Genomic DNA, 18346 nt, shown 5'->3' with positions numbered 1-18346 from the left:
CTAGTTTGTGAAAGAAAATGTGCTTAATGTTAACATTAGATTGTGTCTTAAGGATGTAGTCATCCAATTCTAGAAATTACGTCCTCAACACATTGCAAATCGTGGACTAGAAGTTAAACTTCTTTGTTTTAAAGTTGGCTATTTGACATAACTCTGTATTCAATAAGTGCAACTAACATATGTCGAATCATTTGTGCCTTACAAGTAACCCAAGTGCTGACTTTAAGTGCAAACTAATGTCCATGCATCTAAGAGAAACATTAGAAAAAAATATTGATTAACAAATATGCTAAAGTAAATGCAATCCAATAAGTAGATCTAACAACTACTAGACTATAATAGACATTGAATATTTTGATTGCCAATGACCAATTTCACTAAGAATCTAAAGCACATCTTTTTATTAAAAATATTCACCAAAAGAGGAAAACAAGACAATTGCCTTCTGCAAAGGAATTGATTAGCATTCACGTACTGTGCTAAAAAGGCTTGTATGTATACCAACTACATTGTTAAAAGAAAATACGGTAAACTCGTTCAGAGGTATAAAGTTGATTTGGATGCAGAACAAACTACTCAAACTTGACCGTTGTGTTTATGCAAGAACATTTCCTTGTTCAAACATATAATGTAAACTAAGAATGTTTCTTTATTCAAACATATAAGTAATGGTGTATACTTTGACTTAAACTAATTCTAAGTCATTGTGTATAGTTTCCGTTTGATCAAATCACAAAGCTCGAAGTTCAACTTCATCACATTAATGATTCTTAAGCAATTCAAAAGGGCAATTATTATTCATGATTTAATAAGAACATATTGCACGACTTTCACCATGATATTAGGAAGATTCCTAATGAGAAACCAAGGTCATTGATAAAGAAATTGCACCACTTCAACTTTGTATTAAGAAATTCTTCAGTGCAAGAACCAATTATTTATAAGGTTGTTTATCCGCTTGTAATGTTTATTTAGCTTCTCTCTTAGAACTCCTCCACACCTTTACTTATAAGAACGGATTATTTAAAAGTTTTTTAAGTCAACATTTTAATGTCTATTTAACAATGCACACTGCAGGAGAGAGAGGAATCTTTGGGTTTTTTTTTTTTTAACAAGTTCATATAATGTTGCTGTACTAGCTGTGCCCTAAGACATTATGATATACATAGCACATAGAATAAACTCTAATAATGGCATCACAAAGAAGCTGGGTTGATTAGATGGTCTTTGGAGCATGGCTACAGAAAGAGGCCTTCATCTCTGTGAGAGAAAAGGAGGCTGATAGTGAGTCATGACTAAAGAAAGAGGCCTCCACAACTGTCTGAGAAAAGAAGGTTGATACTGAGCCATTCTTTTCAAAGGACCTAGATTTTCCTGTTATTTTTTCCAACTGGAGATTTCGCACCATTACACCCAACAATTGAGAACAAAAAAGTCCATTAAACTGGATAGTGGTGCCAAAAACAGGAAACCTTTGAAAGGACAGAAGACATGCTTGAGCAGATTAGTGCTACTATGCCTCGGAAAGTTGATTTTGTTAGCATTACTGAACAGGAGGATTCTCATTGTGGATGTCATTACAAGGGTAAGCTTAAATACATATGCAAAGCATGCTACCTGCATAGGCATTGTAACACCCAATTCTAATCATGTCCAAATGCAGTGGCAGCAAGCAGGTCTCAATGCCTTGAACAAATGTGTTGGGCTTCAATTACATATGGTATTTGATGATGCTTGCTAAATGAGTATAAATACATCAAAGAGCTGGCCGTTTTATCAGCAGTTGGCCTTGCTTGACATTTACTGAGACACACATTGTGCAGATCTTTGGTTAATAAAAAAGGTTAGCCCAGAGACAGAAGAGCAATGAACTTCCTATATAATATTACAGGTGATATCTCAAAGCCACTCTTTTAGGAAGAAGGGGCAGACAGATACACCACAGAGCCTGTTACATAGAATTACAACATGATACCAGATTATGGCATGCTAACTTACAACAATGGTACACTAAATGGTGCACTCAAAACTGGACCAGAAATGGTCATTCCTCTAATTCAGAGAGCTCAATAAATGTTTTCTGGAGGCCGCCTCAAAATCAACACTGCATGCACCCTTAGTTTCTGCATGGCAAGAGCTCATTTGAAAGAGCAGCTCCACAGCTGCCTTTGGGAAAGCCTCAAAAAAGGTTAACTAGAAGCTATGTCCTCTGCAGTCGCTCATGCAACTCCTTAGTTTCTGCATGGCCAGGATCAACTGAAAGAGCAGCTCGACAGTCTCTTACAGCACTCCTAGAATCCTTACAGCATTCATAGAAAGCCGCCCGTAAGTGAAGCAGGTGCAAGTCAGCTCTAAAAGCTATAGCTTTAGAAAGCTCAGCAATGGCTTCCTTCTCTCTATGGCTATCCATTAAAACTGCAAAGTATTCAAAACAACATCCAGTGTCTGAGCATTACAAAAATGACTGTTAACAACTTAATTGATTATGCACACTCCAATCTGCTCCCACACAAACTGCCCCGCCACACACCCCCCCCCCCCCCGGGCAAAAAAAAAACACATTTCGCTCTTTAGGCAAGGCTCTGCCCAGTTCTCTACCTATGCAAGGCTACTCCACGATGGGAAGTCTATCTGTGTTATAACCCTCATTCCAGCACACAAATACTCTTCTGAGCAGAGTTTTTTCTTTTTTGGAAAAGGGACCAAGGCTCTGCCCTGTTCTCTACCTATGCAAGGCTACTCCAAGATGGGAAACTGTGTTATAACCCTTGTTACACACAAATACTCTTTGAGCCGAGTTTTTTTCTTTTTCGGCAAAGGGGACCATTTTCAAGAATAATGCACCATTCTTCTCTCTTTAACTCTACAACTCGTGACATGTACAGCAGCAAAGTAGAGGACTTTTAATGATGATACACTGCAGGTCAATACTAATTGCTTCTTGTTATCTTCTCTCTCTAACCCTACAACTCAACAATTCAATCAAGGTCTACATGTTTGTTACACTTATCGTGTTCATCCAAAGTTTTGGTGTGAACACTCCCTTATCCACAAGCCCTTTTTACCTAACCACCGATCAAAGCAGAGGCTGATGAAGAAAAGTACTTAAAACTGAAAATGGCATTATGTAGATGCAAATGCAAATCAAGCCGATGCTGAAAATGTAAGAGTAGTAGGTTGAAAACTAGCACACAACATTCTTTGGGGTCGGAATCAGTAAGCACAGCAATGCAACCACTTGAAGATGATGCAGCTAATCATTGGTAGCAATGGGAGCCGAAATTAGGGTTTTTCTTACGGGATATAGAAACTCTCTAGGATAGTGTACGTTTTAATGAAACTTTTGATAATTTACATGTTTTAGGGCTGTTTTAAAGAGCTAATCAGTTTGTGATGTACTTTTAGCTCAATAACTTGTCTCTTTCAATTCTAGATGCCACATGTCAATTTTCTAGAGAAAGAAGCTTCTAAACCTTGTACTCTAAAAACCTCTCGAATGGTTAAGAATTTGAGATAGTTGTTGAAGAGAAGGGTTTTTTCTTGTGTGAACATACGTCAATAGGTGTGGTACTCAGTACCTTAGGAATTGTACTTTCAGATCATTCGCACATAGTGGATGTGGCATTCTAGCACTCTCTTCTTTCTTGCTGTTCACTTGTTCACTGTGTGTGTGTGTGTATGTGCATGCGCGTGTGCTACTAAATCCTAACCTAATGGTGATATTAAAGCCATACCTCTCAGCCACAGCCACTACTTGAGCTGCCATTTAGCCTCCAGCTTGGCTACTCTCTTCCTCACTGGCTATCCCACATGTTGCTGCCCAACAGTTCCTGCCTGCCTCAACTATACACAGGTGCCACCAAATCTGTCACCAGTGGTCCCGTCTCCTGCACGCCCCATCTGCCCACTAAATCTGTCTCCGGTCTCGCCTGTGCTGAAAGTCCCGTCCTGCATGCCAGCAGCCTGCGTCACCTGCGATAGGTTGAATCCTAACTGACCGGCTGCGTTTGAACTCGTGGGAGATATTCACTTGTGTGCATTAAGAGAAGAAGAAAAATGAAGATGGATTGAACCTCCATATCTTGTGCCATCCCCCTTCCATTGTGCATCTAAATCGAATTCTTTCAGTTGGTATCAGAGCAGGAGTGTAGGAGTTAAGAATTGGATTGAGGAGTACGATGAATTGAGGCCTACATCAGATTGAAAGCTTACTGTCTACAATTAAATCAGGTACAAATCCTCATCTAATCAATCCAAAACAGGTACATGGATTCGAAGACCCATTGTAGCTCAGATTTCGGGCATTAGTGCTCTTTGAATGCATTAAGGAAGCTATTGAAGGCTGGAAATCGTGGATTACAATAATGGTTTGGTTGGATGCCAGAAGCTCGGGGGACTGCTTAAGCTCAAGGCTTGCTTGAGTTGGGAGCTTGCTTGTGTCTGGAAGCACAAGGGTAGCTTACATTCGAAGCACATGGGCTGCTTACTTGCAAATTAGGGGTTTATACCATGACAAACAAAGAAGAGGAAGAGAATATTTTTTTCATATGAAGCTCAAGCATTTAGTGAAAAGGAAGAAAAGGAGAAGAAACTGTAGCTTAAAAGGGGTGTAGAAGGTGTAATTTGTCTCAATGTTGATGGATTGGGACAAATTTCAAAACCCCATATTTATTTGTTGAAATTTGAGCTTGAAGATGAAAAGCCCCAAATTTTTTATGTGAATTTGTGAAAAATTTTGTGCATCGAACACCATCCCCCCAAGGTTTGGGTGAAATTTTGGGTTTTTAGGCAAAAGCCCCAAATATTTTGATGAAATTGAGTGGAAATTGGAGTCAGCTGCAAAAATCCCCAAATTTTTTGCTTGCTAAGAGGGCTGTGAGTGAACAGGGAGCTTGTTTATACGGCTAATGTGTGATTAAGGCTGGAGGCAAAGAATATTTCAATAATATTATGTCGGGCAGATCTGTGAAACACGTGGGCAGGGCAGAAGGGGCTGTTGGCTGATGAATGGTGAACTGTCGGGCTGGAGACTAAACTGTTGGGGCAGAGTCAACAGGTGTGGATGGGCTGTGCGCTGCTGTGGGGGGAGGGGGGGGGGGGGGGGGGTTTCAAACACAGCCAGTCAGTTAGGAACTCTAATGTCCCTGTAGGTTCAAGTTTCGACTACTACTGATGGCGGTCTATTGTAATCTTGAACTAGTAGCTCCCTAAGCTCCCTCATCAATACTACCAAAAACCTCCATGCACGTGCATCATCCCAACACAAAAACCCAAGCATGAGTACCGGACAAGATATTTACTTTGTTGTACCCACCACCTACAACATGTGCTCTCCGTGCATGCCCCTCCCACTAGCAATGTCCAATATCACCCTAAACAAGATAAAGCATGCCTGTCAAGCATGAGCCATCATAGTTCCATGAGCAAAAGTGGTTTTGTGCACATCATTGGATCTCGTATCAAATTTCAGGTTGACACTCTGATACCAATGAAACATCCCTCTAGGATCCAATCTGCACATGATACACACCACAAGCCACATTCACATATAAGGGATTGGAGATCACTCTCACCTCCTAGCCATAAAGCCAAACAAGCTCACCCCCGAGCTTGGGAGCTAGCAATACTCTAAGTCATGACCACATCCCCAAGGGTTGGCATCCCATACCATCAACCCACACCATCTCCGTGTACGAATGTGTCGGTCAACCGGCCATAAGTAGTGATTACACAATGAATGTGCAGAATAGGGACATGAGTCCTATAAATAGGACTCCAATACCATAACCCCAAAGTGTCCTTAGGGCAGTGGAGTCCTATAAATAGGACTCATCTGCCCTAACCCCAAAGTGCCCTTAGTGCATTCGCACTAAGTCACTTCATGACGATTGTGACCAATGCTACTAGCAACCATCTGAATGTCCAAGGATGTAATATTACATGTGTATCCGCAACCATGTTATATTATCTACCTCCGCCTATCACATCACCTACCTGACGTAAGAGCACATATATGTGGGCAATGCCTAGGTGTGTTACATTCTCCCCCAATCAAACTATAGCTAACCCCAGTTGCATAGCCTCCTAGTAGATCCTAAGCAAAGGCAAAGAATCATCACCAAACTAAGACTCATCTAACCAAACTGCCTAATGCACAGGGTGGCCCTGAAACTTCAGCAAATATTGGATCTCCTTCCTCCATATACCCCTTTTGTACCTATGAAGCAACACTTGTTTTGGTGACAACTACTCTCGCTCCTCCTGATCTAGAATTGCAGCAGGGATAAGTCCGCAATACTCTGCAAGATACCTCAAAGGAAACACCAAATGCATCTTCCAATTAGAGGGTACCTCCAATCAATAAGTCACATCACTAAAGTTTCTTAACAATGTGAAAAGTCCCTTCTTCCAAGGTGCAAGCTTAGGGGAAAACTCTCCAAATTGCTTCAAATGCTACTTCTGGATCTTGAGATAGCACAAATGACCTTCACAAAAGATCAACTCATGCCAATGTTTGTAGGTCTCCCATTTGTTGTTGTTGCACCCTCCAAATATTCTCCCGAACCTACTTCACCAACTAATCCATATCCACAATTAGTTGATCTGATGAATAGTTCCTAGTTGAGAACTCCAAAGCATGGTTGAAGGTACTGGTAACCAGTTGCCCATAAACTATCTCAAATGGGGGTCTACCTGGTACACGTATTAACCATATCATTGATCTCATGCTCAACCAATGGTAGATACTCCTCCCATGCAGCCTGATGATCCTAACAATAGATCGAACCATAGCAATCATTGTATAATTGGAATAGGCAATGATTATAGTTTCCCTACCACCTTTAAGGTCTGGTATGCCTAGCATCCCCTTACATATCAATGAATGTCTTCCATGGCCAAAATACATGTCACAAAAGCTTCTAAAGACTGGAACTTCCATCGCAATGCTCCTCTCCTTAGTAGGTAGGTGTATGATGTGCCTCTTGTAGAACAGTAGCCCTATAAGATCCCAAAGCAACATAGTCTGTCATGAAAATGCATCGACCCATTCTTCAACACATAATCTAAACAAAGACCCTACTTGCATTTCTACATCTCAGAACCATAATTCGGATTAACGCCACAGAGGTCCTTCACAAGAGTGAAAAAATCAAACTCCACTGACGTAACCACTATTGCTGCATGTGGTGGTCGGATCAATGCATCCACCACTTCATTCTCCTTCCCATGCACATACTCAATCTCAAGACTGAATTGAGCCACGAACTACCACCAGCACAAATATGAGTCATCATATCTTGCTGCGATTGAGTGAGAAGACAGCATAAAGCTTGTTGATCATGCTCGATACAAAAATCCTGCCCAAACAAATAGTGTTTTAACTTCTTTGAGACACATACAATGGGCCAAGAGATCTTTGACATACGTGAAAATTTTAATTCAGCTGCCTTGAGTTTCCAACTTTCATAAGCCACTAGAAGACCACACTGCTGCAGTACTGCTTCTATACCACAATCATTGGCATCACAAATCACCACAAAAGGTTCATTGAGATCCAAGAATCCTAACGTAGGATCTAAAGAAGACAGCATAAAGCTCGTTGATCACACTTGATACAAAATCTCTGTTCAAACAAAGAGTGTCTTAACTTCTTTAAGTGCATACAATGGGCCAAGAGATCTTTGACATAGGTGAAATAATTTAATTCACCTCCCTAGAGTTTCCAACTTTCATAAGCCACTGGATGACCACGCTGCTGCAACATCACTTCTATACCACAACCATTGGCATCACAAATCACCACAAAAGGCATTGAGAAACCCCAACTTACCAAATGATGCCCCAAATTCACAATGGATGGCCTGGCATCTGAATTCCTTGACAATACCACAAATTGCAAGTGTTGATTTCAATGTATGATTTCAATGTATGATGCCTTCTACTCACGGCACAGGTCCCGTGGTGGCTGTTAAACCCTCATTATTGCCGTAGAAAGCCCCTTGTTGTCCACCAAATTCGATTGTATTCAACTCCAAATGGCTGAGATAGGTTGAGATCTTGTGAGAATGGGTTGGAGAAGGTGAGAGAAAGCTAAAGAGAGAAAATTCAGAGATTCTTCACAAAGAAATCATCAAGAATGGCTATTGCCAAATCTACCCAAGATGCAGTCACATGTTGCCTAGGCTGCCCAAAATGACTATTGCCAGCCTCCAAATACTGTCGCCAGTCCCTAAAGGGCCTTCTTCTATTGTCGCCTAATCTCCTATGGCCTCTTACTACTCTTGCCCACAGCAAATGGCTGAATTCTCATCAAAAATCTAATCTACAGCACCCGTCTCTCTCTCTCTCCCACAAGCTGGAAAACTCACGGGCCCAATGAGGAGGAGGACGAACCTCTCCTCGTCACTCTCCATCTGCTAAAGACTCAGAAACATCCACCGGCGGAAGCTCCTCGAGGGTGACCGGTGGAAAAGAAGACTCTGAATCCGAAGAAAAATCTCCATCAAGAGGCTCTGGCTCCAAAGGAACTATCTCGAGAGCCCAACTCTCCCCTCGATCTCCAAGGATGGGATGCTCCTCACCCCCCTCTGTGGCCGGTACTTCCACGAACCGAACATCTCGGTTTGTGTAGACATATCGCTTAACGGGATTAAACAAACGATAACCTTGGGATTGGGTGCTATAGCCAACAAAAACCTGTTGTCGGAAAGCCACCTCAAACTTATCACGATGCGTCTTCGGAATGTGCACATAAGCGTCACACCCAAAGATCCTAAAATATGAGACATAGGCTTAGTCCCGAAGTAAGCCTCAAAAGGTGTCATCCTGTCAACGGCCGAAGTGGAAGATCGATTAAGGATGTGAACTACAGTAGCCACAGCCTCGGCCCATAGAAACTGAGGTGTCTGTCGGTGCTCCATCATGGTGCATGCCATCTCGATCACACTTCGGTTCTTCCACTCCAAAATGTCATTCTCTTGAGGAGTGTTGGTGTTAGCAAACTCTTGGTGAATGCCTCTATCTGCACAAAAACGAGCAAACTAGTTAGACATAAATTCACCTCCCTTGTCTGAACGCAAGGTCTTCAGTCGCCGGCCAGAATAGTTCTCCTCAAAGAGAAGCCAATCCTTGAAATGAGAGAAAGCCTCTGGCTTCAAAGTCAAGAAATAGGCCCAAGTCATCCTGTTGTAGTCATCTACAATCAACGTGAAGTACAAGCTCCCCTTCAGGGACTCCGTTCTCATCGGGCCAGAAAGATCCGTAGATACAAGCTCCATGGGTAAAGTAGACCGCCTAGAAGCTTTGTTGGGAATCACATCCCAGTGCAGTTTTCCACGAATGCAGGAGACACATGGCTGATGGCTCACCAATATGTCCGGCAATCCTCGAACAAACGACCCTCATGACGCCTTCTGAAGGTACTCGTAGTTCAAGTGGCCAAACCGAGCATGCCATAGCTAGGACTATGTCTGAGAAGTAAGAAGAAGAGAAGTAAGAGCTGAAGAAGACTTCAGTTTGTAAACTCCATTCTCCTCATACCCTACAGAGAGAACCTTCCTCGATCCACGTTCAAGGACTCGAACAGTATCACTGTCAAACTCCACTAAGAGGCCAAGAGCACAAATCTTATGAACCGAAAGTAAATGATACCCCAATCCTGGCACATGCAACATCTTAGAGATGTGGGTACCACCACGTCCATCAAGAATAAGCTGCATCTCATCCCGCGCAACAATAGACACAGAAGAGCTGTCTCCAATGAGAATCTGCCCACGCGAAGGTCGCAAATGGGCAATACCAACGGAAGGAGTAGTCATGTGCCGTGAGACACCATTGTCCACAATCCACTCTCGAGCCTAGGGAGCTGTCATCGCAGCATCACAAGTTGTTGGTGTAGAGTCCTCAATGACTGCTAAGTGTAGAAAAGCAGCTAATGAGGGTGCAGCCACTGCTCCAGAGTCCTTCATGTCCTTCTTCTTGGTATCCTTCTTGTCTTTGTCGAGGCAAACCTTCTTCCAGTGACCGATCTTTCCACAAATATGGCAAGTCAATTCCTTCTCCTTGTCCTTCTTGGATTTGTTGTCCTCCTTCTTCTTTTGGTCCTTCCCCTTCTTCTGAGCGGCTTGACCAACCAATGCCTCCCATTTGGAAGCATTCTGTCCCTTCAAATGTTCCTCATGGTCCAAGACCATAGAAATCAACTCTTCCCACCGAGGAGTCGACTCCTGCCCTGAAGCAATAAGAGCGGGATAAAAAGTACCGAATCGTGGCGGTAACAGGGATAGTAAAGTGATCGCCATGTTTTCGGAGGAAATAGGCTTCCCCGCATTTTGAACCTGCATCTGAAGCTGCCGAAGCTTGTTGATGTGTTCCCGAAGCGAAGAAGACTTATTTACGAACAAAGTCCGCATCTGCACCTCCAAAGAAACCCTCTTCATCAGGGTCATCCGGTTGTACATCTGGTCGAGCTCCAGCCATATCTCACGAGCCACTGTCAAGTGCTCGATGTGAGCTATCGCGGCTGTGGTGCAAGACAGAAACAGAAAAGATTGAATCCTGGCATTCAGTTTGTCCCAATGAGATTGGGCCTTGGTCAACTCCGCACGAGCATTGAAAGAGAGTTTGGACTCATCCCTCACCGAGGGCCTGTTAATCTCCTCCATCACCAGTTCCACCAAATCATAAGACTCCAAAATGGCTAACATCATCACGCGCCACATGCAGTAATTGTCACCATCAAGCTTTTGATCCGTTGGAAGAGCTGGTAGGACAGGCACCTTCTTGTCCATGATCGCCTGAAACTCCAAATCAGTCTCTGTAGACATGTTAACCTGCAATACCTGCACAAAAGCAAAAGCAGCCCCCTCTGACTATGAAAACGCAGCCTTCTAGGACTGATTCCTCCGCTGCCCAAACCTTCTTCACCCGTCGGAGGCGATAAAAAGGTAAAATCTGCAATGGAAGGCCTCAAACGCAGGCTTCCTCCCCTTCGAACAGCAATAACCTGCAGCAAATTCACCGATTAGATTCCTTTCCCGCACGCCCACGCTCGCTTCAGCCTTCATCCGATGCGCAACCCTCCCGCTCCCCCTCGAAACTTGGAAACGCAACCTTGTGTCGCACTAAAATTTCCTCTTCAGATAGGTTCAGCCCTCAGCCAGTCCATCTTCACCGCTCTGATACCATGTCAGAGTGCAGCGATGCGGAAGCGTAGGACAAAGACTGAGAGAGAGTGAACACAGAGAGGAGAGAGAGAGAGAGAAAAGGAGACAGTGTAAACGCAGAAAATCTGCGGTGTAGTATGCTGTATAAGAGTGCAGAAATACACAAGGGGCCAAAGGAAATATCTGCGTATGTCTCCGACTTGATGACCTTGATCTCCGTCAGCCCGAGCACAGTCTGTCTCAACCAACAGATCTCAAGATCAGAATCTGAAATCACTGAATAATGTGCCAACAATGTGCTGGAGGACTGCAATAAAATAATGCCAAAAAAACTGTCCGACTGCACTGCAGGCTGCCACGTGGCACCTGCGCAGTCTGCTGATGTGGCTGGCTGCTGACGTGGTACTGTGCTCTGTCTGTTGCTGACGTGGCTCTGTAATCTGTCTGCTGTACCAAACCCTAACTATGCAGAAACCCTAACACAGCCTGTCTAGGGGATGACTCAAATGCTAACAACTACTTCTCAATCTTTTGAGTTTACTTCCTCTTTTTTGCAAGAAATTGGTGATGCTCAAGATGAAGGAACTCTTCATACCAAGTATTGGTTCATAAGCCCTGAAGAGGAAGGATAGATTTTTCTTTTTGAACTCAAGAAAAGGTAAACAAAAATTGCAATAATCTACTGTGAGTGCTCCTTCATCTTTTCCTTCCACATTTACATCTGATAGTTAATTGGACTTTGATGATTCATCTTTTTCATCATTTGCATTTAATGGACAAAAGGAACCCAACACATTTTCCACGTCCACCCAAATGACAAATCCATTTAATCTCCCACCCATCCCACCCACTAGTTCCCCTACACCATCCTTTCAGCCTCCATTAAGTGCACAACATGTTCCACCACACATCACCCTAGGGGGTTTTACACACTCACAGCCTTTAGGCCACCTCCTTACACCTATCTGAGCAATGGACCCGTGATGGAGGCTCGACTCGGCCTCCCCCACACACTTTCGGGCTATCCCTTTGGAAATGCCTCTTAAACATGCCCAAATATGCCCCAATTGGTACCCCACTTTGCCTCCATGGCATTACCTAGTGGACTGACTGGTCATTCTTCTATTCCGCAACCGATGTTCAGACAAGACTCGCATGTCCCAGTGCCGCCACCTCCACCATCGGCACCTTATGGAACATTCATGTTCCAATGCCTTCACATCAATCAATACTCCTTGGGAACTCACAGCCTATTTCTACCTATCCACCTAATCCATCACTCTCTTATCCACCACCAAATCAACCTTATCCACCTCCATACCCTACACCACCCACCTATCCCCCACCAACATCTCATTTATCCTCATCAGCTAAGCATGCATTTTCAAACAAGACTCATTTTAAGGGGCCAAATTTTACCACTTGGTCCAATGAGTGAGCCATGTTTTGGATTTCCAAGGTTTGTGGAAACTTGTCCTCAAACAAGAATCCCAACCTGACCCCCCTAGTTTCCATATGATGTTTGTCACTCTTGGAAGAGCCGAAATGCCATAGCCATAGTCAAGTTGATGCAAGGTCTTCTTCCCGAATTCCATTCTCAGCTCCAACACTTTGACCTTGTCTCTAAGCATTGGGCCCATCTCATTGACTGCTATGTGACACAAGATCAGACTCATTGCATCAACTTAGACCATGAGCTGTAAAACTTCACAATCACTGATAAGAATGACTTGAGAGTCAAGTTGGTTGAGTATCAGCATCTCCTCACTGAGTTCTCAACCACTAAGGTCCCTAAGTCCCTTGATGATCAAGTTACATTGTTTCTTACTAAGCTACTAAGGAAATATTTCCATTTTGTGTAGCAAGTGATCTCACAGCCTCAAATGCCCACATTCTATGAATTGGAGTGTCAACTACAGAGGGGGCCTTTATTGCATCTTCTCAAAAGAGGCAACAAGGAAGGGGCAAGCAAACTCAAACTTCCAATAAAAATCCAAATCAAACCTAAGCTAGTGAATCACAAGGAACTTCCTGATCAAAACTCAAACCTAGGTGGAAAAATGTACCCAAGGAAAATAGGTATTGTGAACATTGTCAGAAGGCTGGTCACCTTGACGATAAGTGTCATTTCAAGGCTAAGGGCAATCCACCCAAGACCGTCTTGAGCATATCCAATAAGGGCACTCCCACCCCCCCCTCCTCCTCCACAACTGAGATAGCAAGGTAGACCCACTGCTCACATGGTAGCTAGTTCTTCTGCTCCCTCTTTACCTGAGGAGTTGTCAGAAATATCTGCCCATCCTACTGTTGTGGCCTTCAATTATCCTCAGACACGAGTTGTCTCTCTTGAGGACAAACTTGATGGGTCCCCTTCTTGCTCAAAGTTGCCCTCTCCTTCAAGTTTGCAGCCAAAAGTACTTGAGCCCACTTTCTCTCGAGACCCTTCAGCCTAGCAGATTATGGAGTCTTCTCTTTTCCACTACACATTTCTCCTTTTACTTTCTTACATTCTTAGTGTATCTATCTTTTGATAGTGTGGGTCTTTTCACATTTGTACATCGCACCTACTTGTGCCTTCAATTGAAGTTGAGGTCTGCATGTTTTATGATCTCATGTCATTGTTTTTGCTTCCTTTTGCAAGTTCACATTTGCTTCTATAAGATCTACCGCCTAGCTCGGAGCGAAAACTTGGATTGTTCAGTACTCCTCATGGTTGCATCTTTTGGTGGCGCTTCTTTTCCAAGATTCATCATTGCCTCTTAGAAGGACACCTTGGAGGCTATTCATTTCACGGGTTTTTAGTTGGACATGTGTCTCACTCTTCTTCTTTGGGTACTACTATTTTGCCCCATCGACATCAACATCTTGGGGACAAAGGGGATGCTTACTTCTCCTTCCACCATTCAATGGTGAGACGGGGCGGTCTATAACTTTCCCTTCCACTTTGAGAGGGGGGGACTTCCTCTCTTGATAGTGACAATGACTATGCTTACAGATTTTGATTCAAACATTGTATTTATTGCACATTTTTTAACATTGTAGCTTCATCCGCATTGTAAGGATGACATGATTTTGCAAAAAGGCACTTGGACAACTGAACAATTTCCCTACAAGGGCACTATCCAAGTGGCACTGTTGCATAGCATTTTCCATCAACATGATCTCACCTACATTGCCTCTTGCATACCTCCAATGCATTGGCATTTTGCTCTTAAACATGCATCTGTGTGCATTTATCCCTTTTCGGTCTTTCTAAGTGGTCAAAGCTCTAGGTCCACCATATTCATAGCATTGCACATGACAATCTCCCTTATTTACTTAGCCTTGCTAGCTTACCATCCTCCTTTTTTGCCTCTCCACATACACACCATATGATTGCTACACACTCCACAAGCCTATTTTTTCATCGACAACATCCAGCAGTAGTAGGGACGGCTTGTATATTTTGTGAAACCCTTTGGGTTTTGCTACTAGTCTCCTGTCCATTACTTAATCAGCCACTACCTCCCTTTTTGAAACAATTATTATCAAACCAAAAAAAAAATTCACTATGGTTCCACCCACCTTTGCAGGACTTGGTAGGCCATTGGACAGCCAATGTGCACCCTTTGTGCGATGCCCTGGCCTCTCTAGGGTAACCACTTAGACTCTCTTGGTAAGATAGCCATCGCCTCTATAGTCTTGGTAGGCCACTAGGCAACCACTAGGCACCCTTTGTCTAATGCCCTAGCTGCTTTGGGGTGGGACACCTTGGGGTAAAACATCTAAATTCAAAAACCTTCCAAAAATTTGGGTTGGTCTTCCTTTCTATCGCAGTTTTTTGGGCTTGAGAGGGGATGTTGAGCTAACAAAAGCATTACATATTGAATTAGCCACTTAAACAACCCCTAAAATGTATAATCAATTAAAACCCTAAAATGGTGCACAATTCGAGAGTTTTAAAACGATGCATTGTACGAAGTCCCGAAACATACTATAAATAGGCATGCTGCCCTCCATTCAATCCAATCTTGTTTTTGCAAGTTTTAGGCTCTCTAGCTTCACTACCCACACCCTATTCGCAAAGGACATCTCAACCGAAGCTGCCCATTACTAGCCTCCATCGCGCAACCTATATCGATTTCTACTACATTTGTTGATCAACCACATCATCTACAGCTGGCGAACTACTAAACTGCTACGTTTGCCACATCATCATACATACGTTTTTACCACCATCAGTCTACCACTCCATCCTACTGCTTGCATTTGCACTCCTCTTTTGTCGCCCAGTTTTTCTCTTTCCTCGATACTTGCGTTTTTAGTATTTCTCTCTCCTCACTACTTGCCTGCATCAAATCTAGCTTCCACAACTACATTTGCTGGTGTTCAATCCTTGGAGGCTGCCTTGCTACGTTTTGGGATCCGCTAGGAGTATGATATACTCTCCCACTCAGCACCTCTGCCTCTATCCTTGAGACACAAGAGTTCATTGTACAAATTTTATTCTTGCATGGTTTGTTTGCTACATGAGCATTGTACATTCAGCATTCAATCATTGATTCAAATTTCCACTATATTCATTGTCTCTCAATTACCCTAACCCTAACAATGTTCTATTGAGTTTATGCTTTGTCGTAGCTTTCATTTCTGTTTCTACATTAGGGTATTTCTTCACACATACTTCCTATGGTAAGAACGTAAACTAGAAGCTAGGGATCTCATGCATATTTTTAAAACGTGGCCATGAACATATTACTTCAACCTTTGCAGGATTCATAAGAACACCATCAACCGATACAATATGCCCCAAAAAGTGAATCTCATGCAAAAAGATTTCACTTTTCTTATAATTAATGACCTGCCTATACTTACGTAGCTCATTGAACATAATGTCCAAGTGCTTTCTATGCTCTGTCTCACTCTTTGAATAGACAATCATGTCATCAAAGAAAGTATCCACAAATGCCTAGAGATGTGATCCATCATCCGACAAAGGTGGCAAGGGTATTCGTAAGTCCAAAAGGCATGATAAGAAACTCATCACGCACATTCTCCACTCTAATGTATATCTGATGATACCCACTTTTCAAATCGATATGGCGGTATATGGCTACCCCTTGCAATCTATCCATGATATCATTGATCCGAGGAACCGGAAAGCAATTCTTTATTGTGATTTTGTTTAAAGTACGATAGTCAATGCATGTATGCCAGAAACCATCCTTTTTCTACACCAAAAGCATTAGAGAACAAAAAGAAAATGAGGTGGGCTAATAAATCAACCCTTTTTCTAACAACTCGTTCACTTGAGTCATTATCTCCTCCTATTGGGTTGTACGCACTTACTCTGTAAGGTGGCTTATTAGGTGGGCTACTTCTAGAAATAAGATCTATGCCATGATCTTTTGGCCTTTAAAGCGATAGCTGCCCTTGAAGTGATTGAGAGAAGCAATTAGTATACATTTTCAAAAATGACATACTATCCCTTTCTAACTTAGACATATTTCCAACATTCTTACTATCATCCTTATCCTGAATAAAAACCGAGTATGTTGAAATATGATTTTTCATTACTTTAGAAATAGCAGCTTTGCAAATACAACAAGGGCAAATTCCCCTTTCAACTTTACATCAAATGTGAGTGCCTTTTCCTTATGTTGAATAGTGATCTATTTTGCACGTGAATCAATCACTGCATACATACAGTGACAACGTGGTATACCAAGCAACATATCACAACCCTCAAGTGGAGCAATGAAGAACTCTTCGCTATCCACATATCCCTGTATATGCAATCGAAGCTTTTCAATAAAGAACTCTTTGCTATCCATATATCCCTGTATATGCAACCAAAGCTTTCCAGTGAGCAATGTGACGGGCTCTGCATGACCTTTACATGCCATTCCAACTTTCCCCATGGGTCCCATCTCATCTTGTCTTGCGCCCAGACACGGACTATCATATCCACATAGATAAAGTTGACTCGTGCACCATTATCAAACAATATCAATGCATACTGATCTCTAATTTTGTCCCATGCTCTGCATAACTCAAGAGTCAATACCATCATCACTAGGTTGATTACTCACAACATCGGGCACCAATTCCACAAACATTTTGAGCTTTTTTCCCTTTAGGATCTCCTTATTTTCTGATTTTCTAGCTTACTTTGTATTGGGACAATCCTTTGCAATGTGACCCTCCTGTTCATAAATGAAGCATTTATTTGCAGCCATCAATTCCCTACATTGTGCCAATGTTTCAAGTTTTTTCTTTGTTGTTTTGGCCTCTTTTCAAGCTGATTTTCAGATCTACCTGTTTCTCAGCCTTACACAACTTTTTATTTGGCTTTTCCCCACTCTCTGGGAAGCCCAAATCCTTCCTTCATAGCAAAGCATTTGCTATAGATGTTTTGCTATAGTAACAGTCTCTATGATCTAAGACATTGGACACGGTGGATTTTATGCAAAAATTCTCGATTCCTTTAGGCATCTCACAAACATATTTTTCCACTTGCTCATGAAGGGTGAAGGGATATGGGGCAATAAAAAGTGACACGCAACAATGCATCTCAAAACTTCTTATTATATTGCTCCAAATTCTTGCATTCCTTAGCATCCAGCTTATTCCAAGCTGTCATCATGTCCACCTCAAAGGTGCTTATCAACCAATTTGATGCAAATATTTGCTTGTTCAATTGTACCCATGTTGACGTTGCTCTACCTTACATCAAAAGTTACTTATCAACAAATTTGATGCAAACATTTGCTTGTTGAATTATACCCATGTTGGCATTGCTCTACCTTGCATCAAAAGTGTGGACCACCATGCAATGCATTTCCCTTCAAGAAAGTGGTTGCATTTTGAATCTTAGAGAATTCAGTGAAGTTTCCCCCTAAATAGGCTGCATCAAACTGCTGAATGAAAGTCAAAGCTTTCAACCTATTTTGTACACGACTGAATGACTCAAACTTCACTACTTTTCCATCCTCATCAGTCTTTTACTGCCCTTTTGGGTGTCAAGTCCTCATACATTAGCTACTGCAAAAAGGATGCATTTACTATATTTACATCATGACCAAGCCCAAACAAAGCATTTGCATAGCACTTATTCCTTGAGCCCCATAAACATTTGGGGATGCAGATGCATTATCAAACATGCCACTTTGAGCCCCAGGCATTAAACCAATACTACCATA

General features: G+C 42.4%; 1 protein-coding gene across 2 annotated transcripts in view; it reads right to left on the bottom strand.

Moving 5' to 3' along the window:
* Window positions 1–1457: 1457 nt before the first annotated feature.
* Window positions 1458–18346, bottom strand: part of LOC148023308 (ETO1-like protein 1) — a 52623-nt gene continuing 35734 nt past the window's right edge. Inside the window, exon 5 of one of the 2 annotated variants that reach the window (XM_087696347.1) lies at window positions 1458–2415. In XM_087696347.1, the coding sequence (XP_087552473.1) occupies window positions 2201–2415 (215 nt within the window). In that variant the 3' untranslated portion in view covers window positions 1458–2200. The remainder of the gene's footprint in view (window positions 2416–18346) is intronic. The other variant, XM_087696348.1, reaches the window with a different exon arrangement.

Source organism: Lygodium microphyllum, chromosome 16 (genome assembly GCF_053477565.2).
Source record: "Lygodium microphyllum isolate KBCC chromosome 16, Lygodium_microphyllum_v1.1.10, whole genome shotgun sequence".
Lineage (NCBI taxonomy): Eukaryota > Viridiplantae > Streptophyta > Polypodiopsida > Schizaeales > Lygodiaceae > Lygodium > Lygodium microphyllum.
Note: the sequence above shows the minus strand (reverse complement) of the source record. Positions and strands in the feature narration are given on the sequence as shown.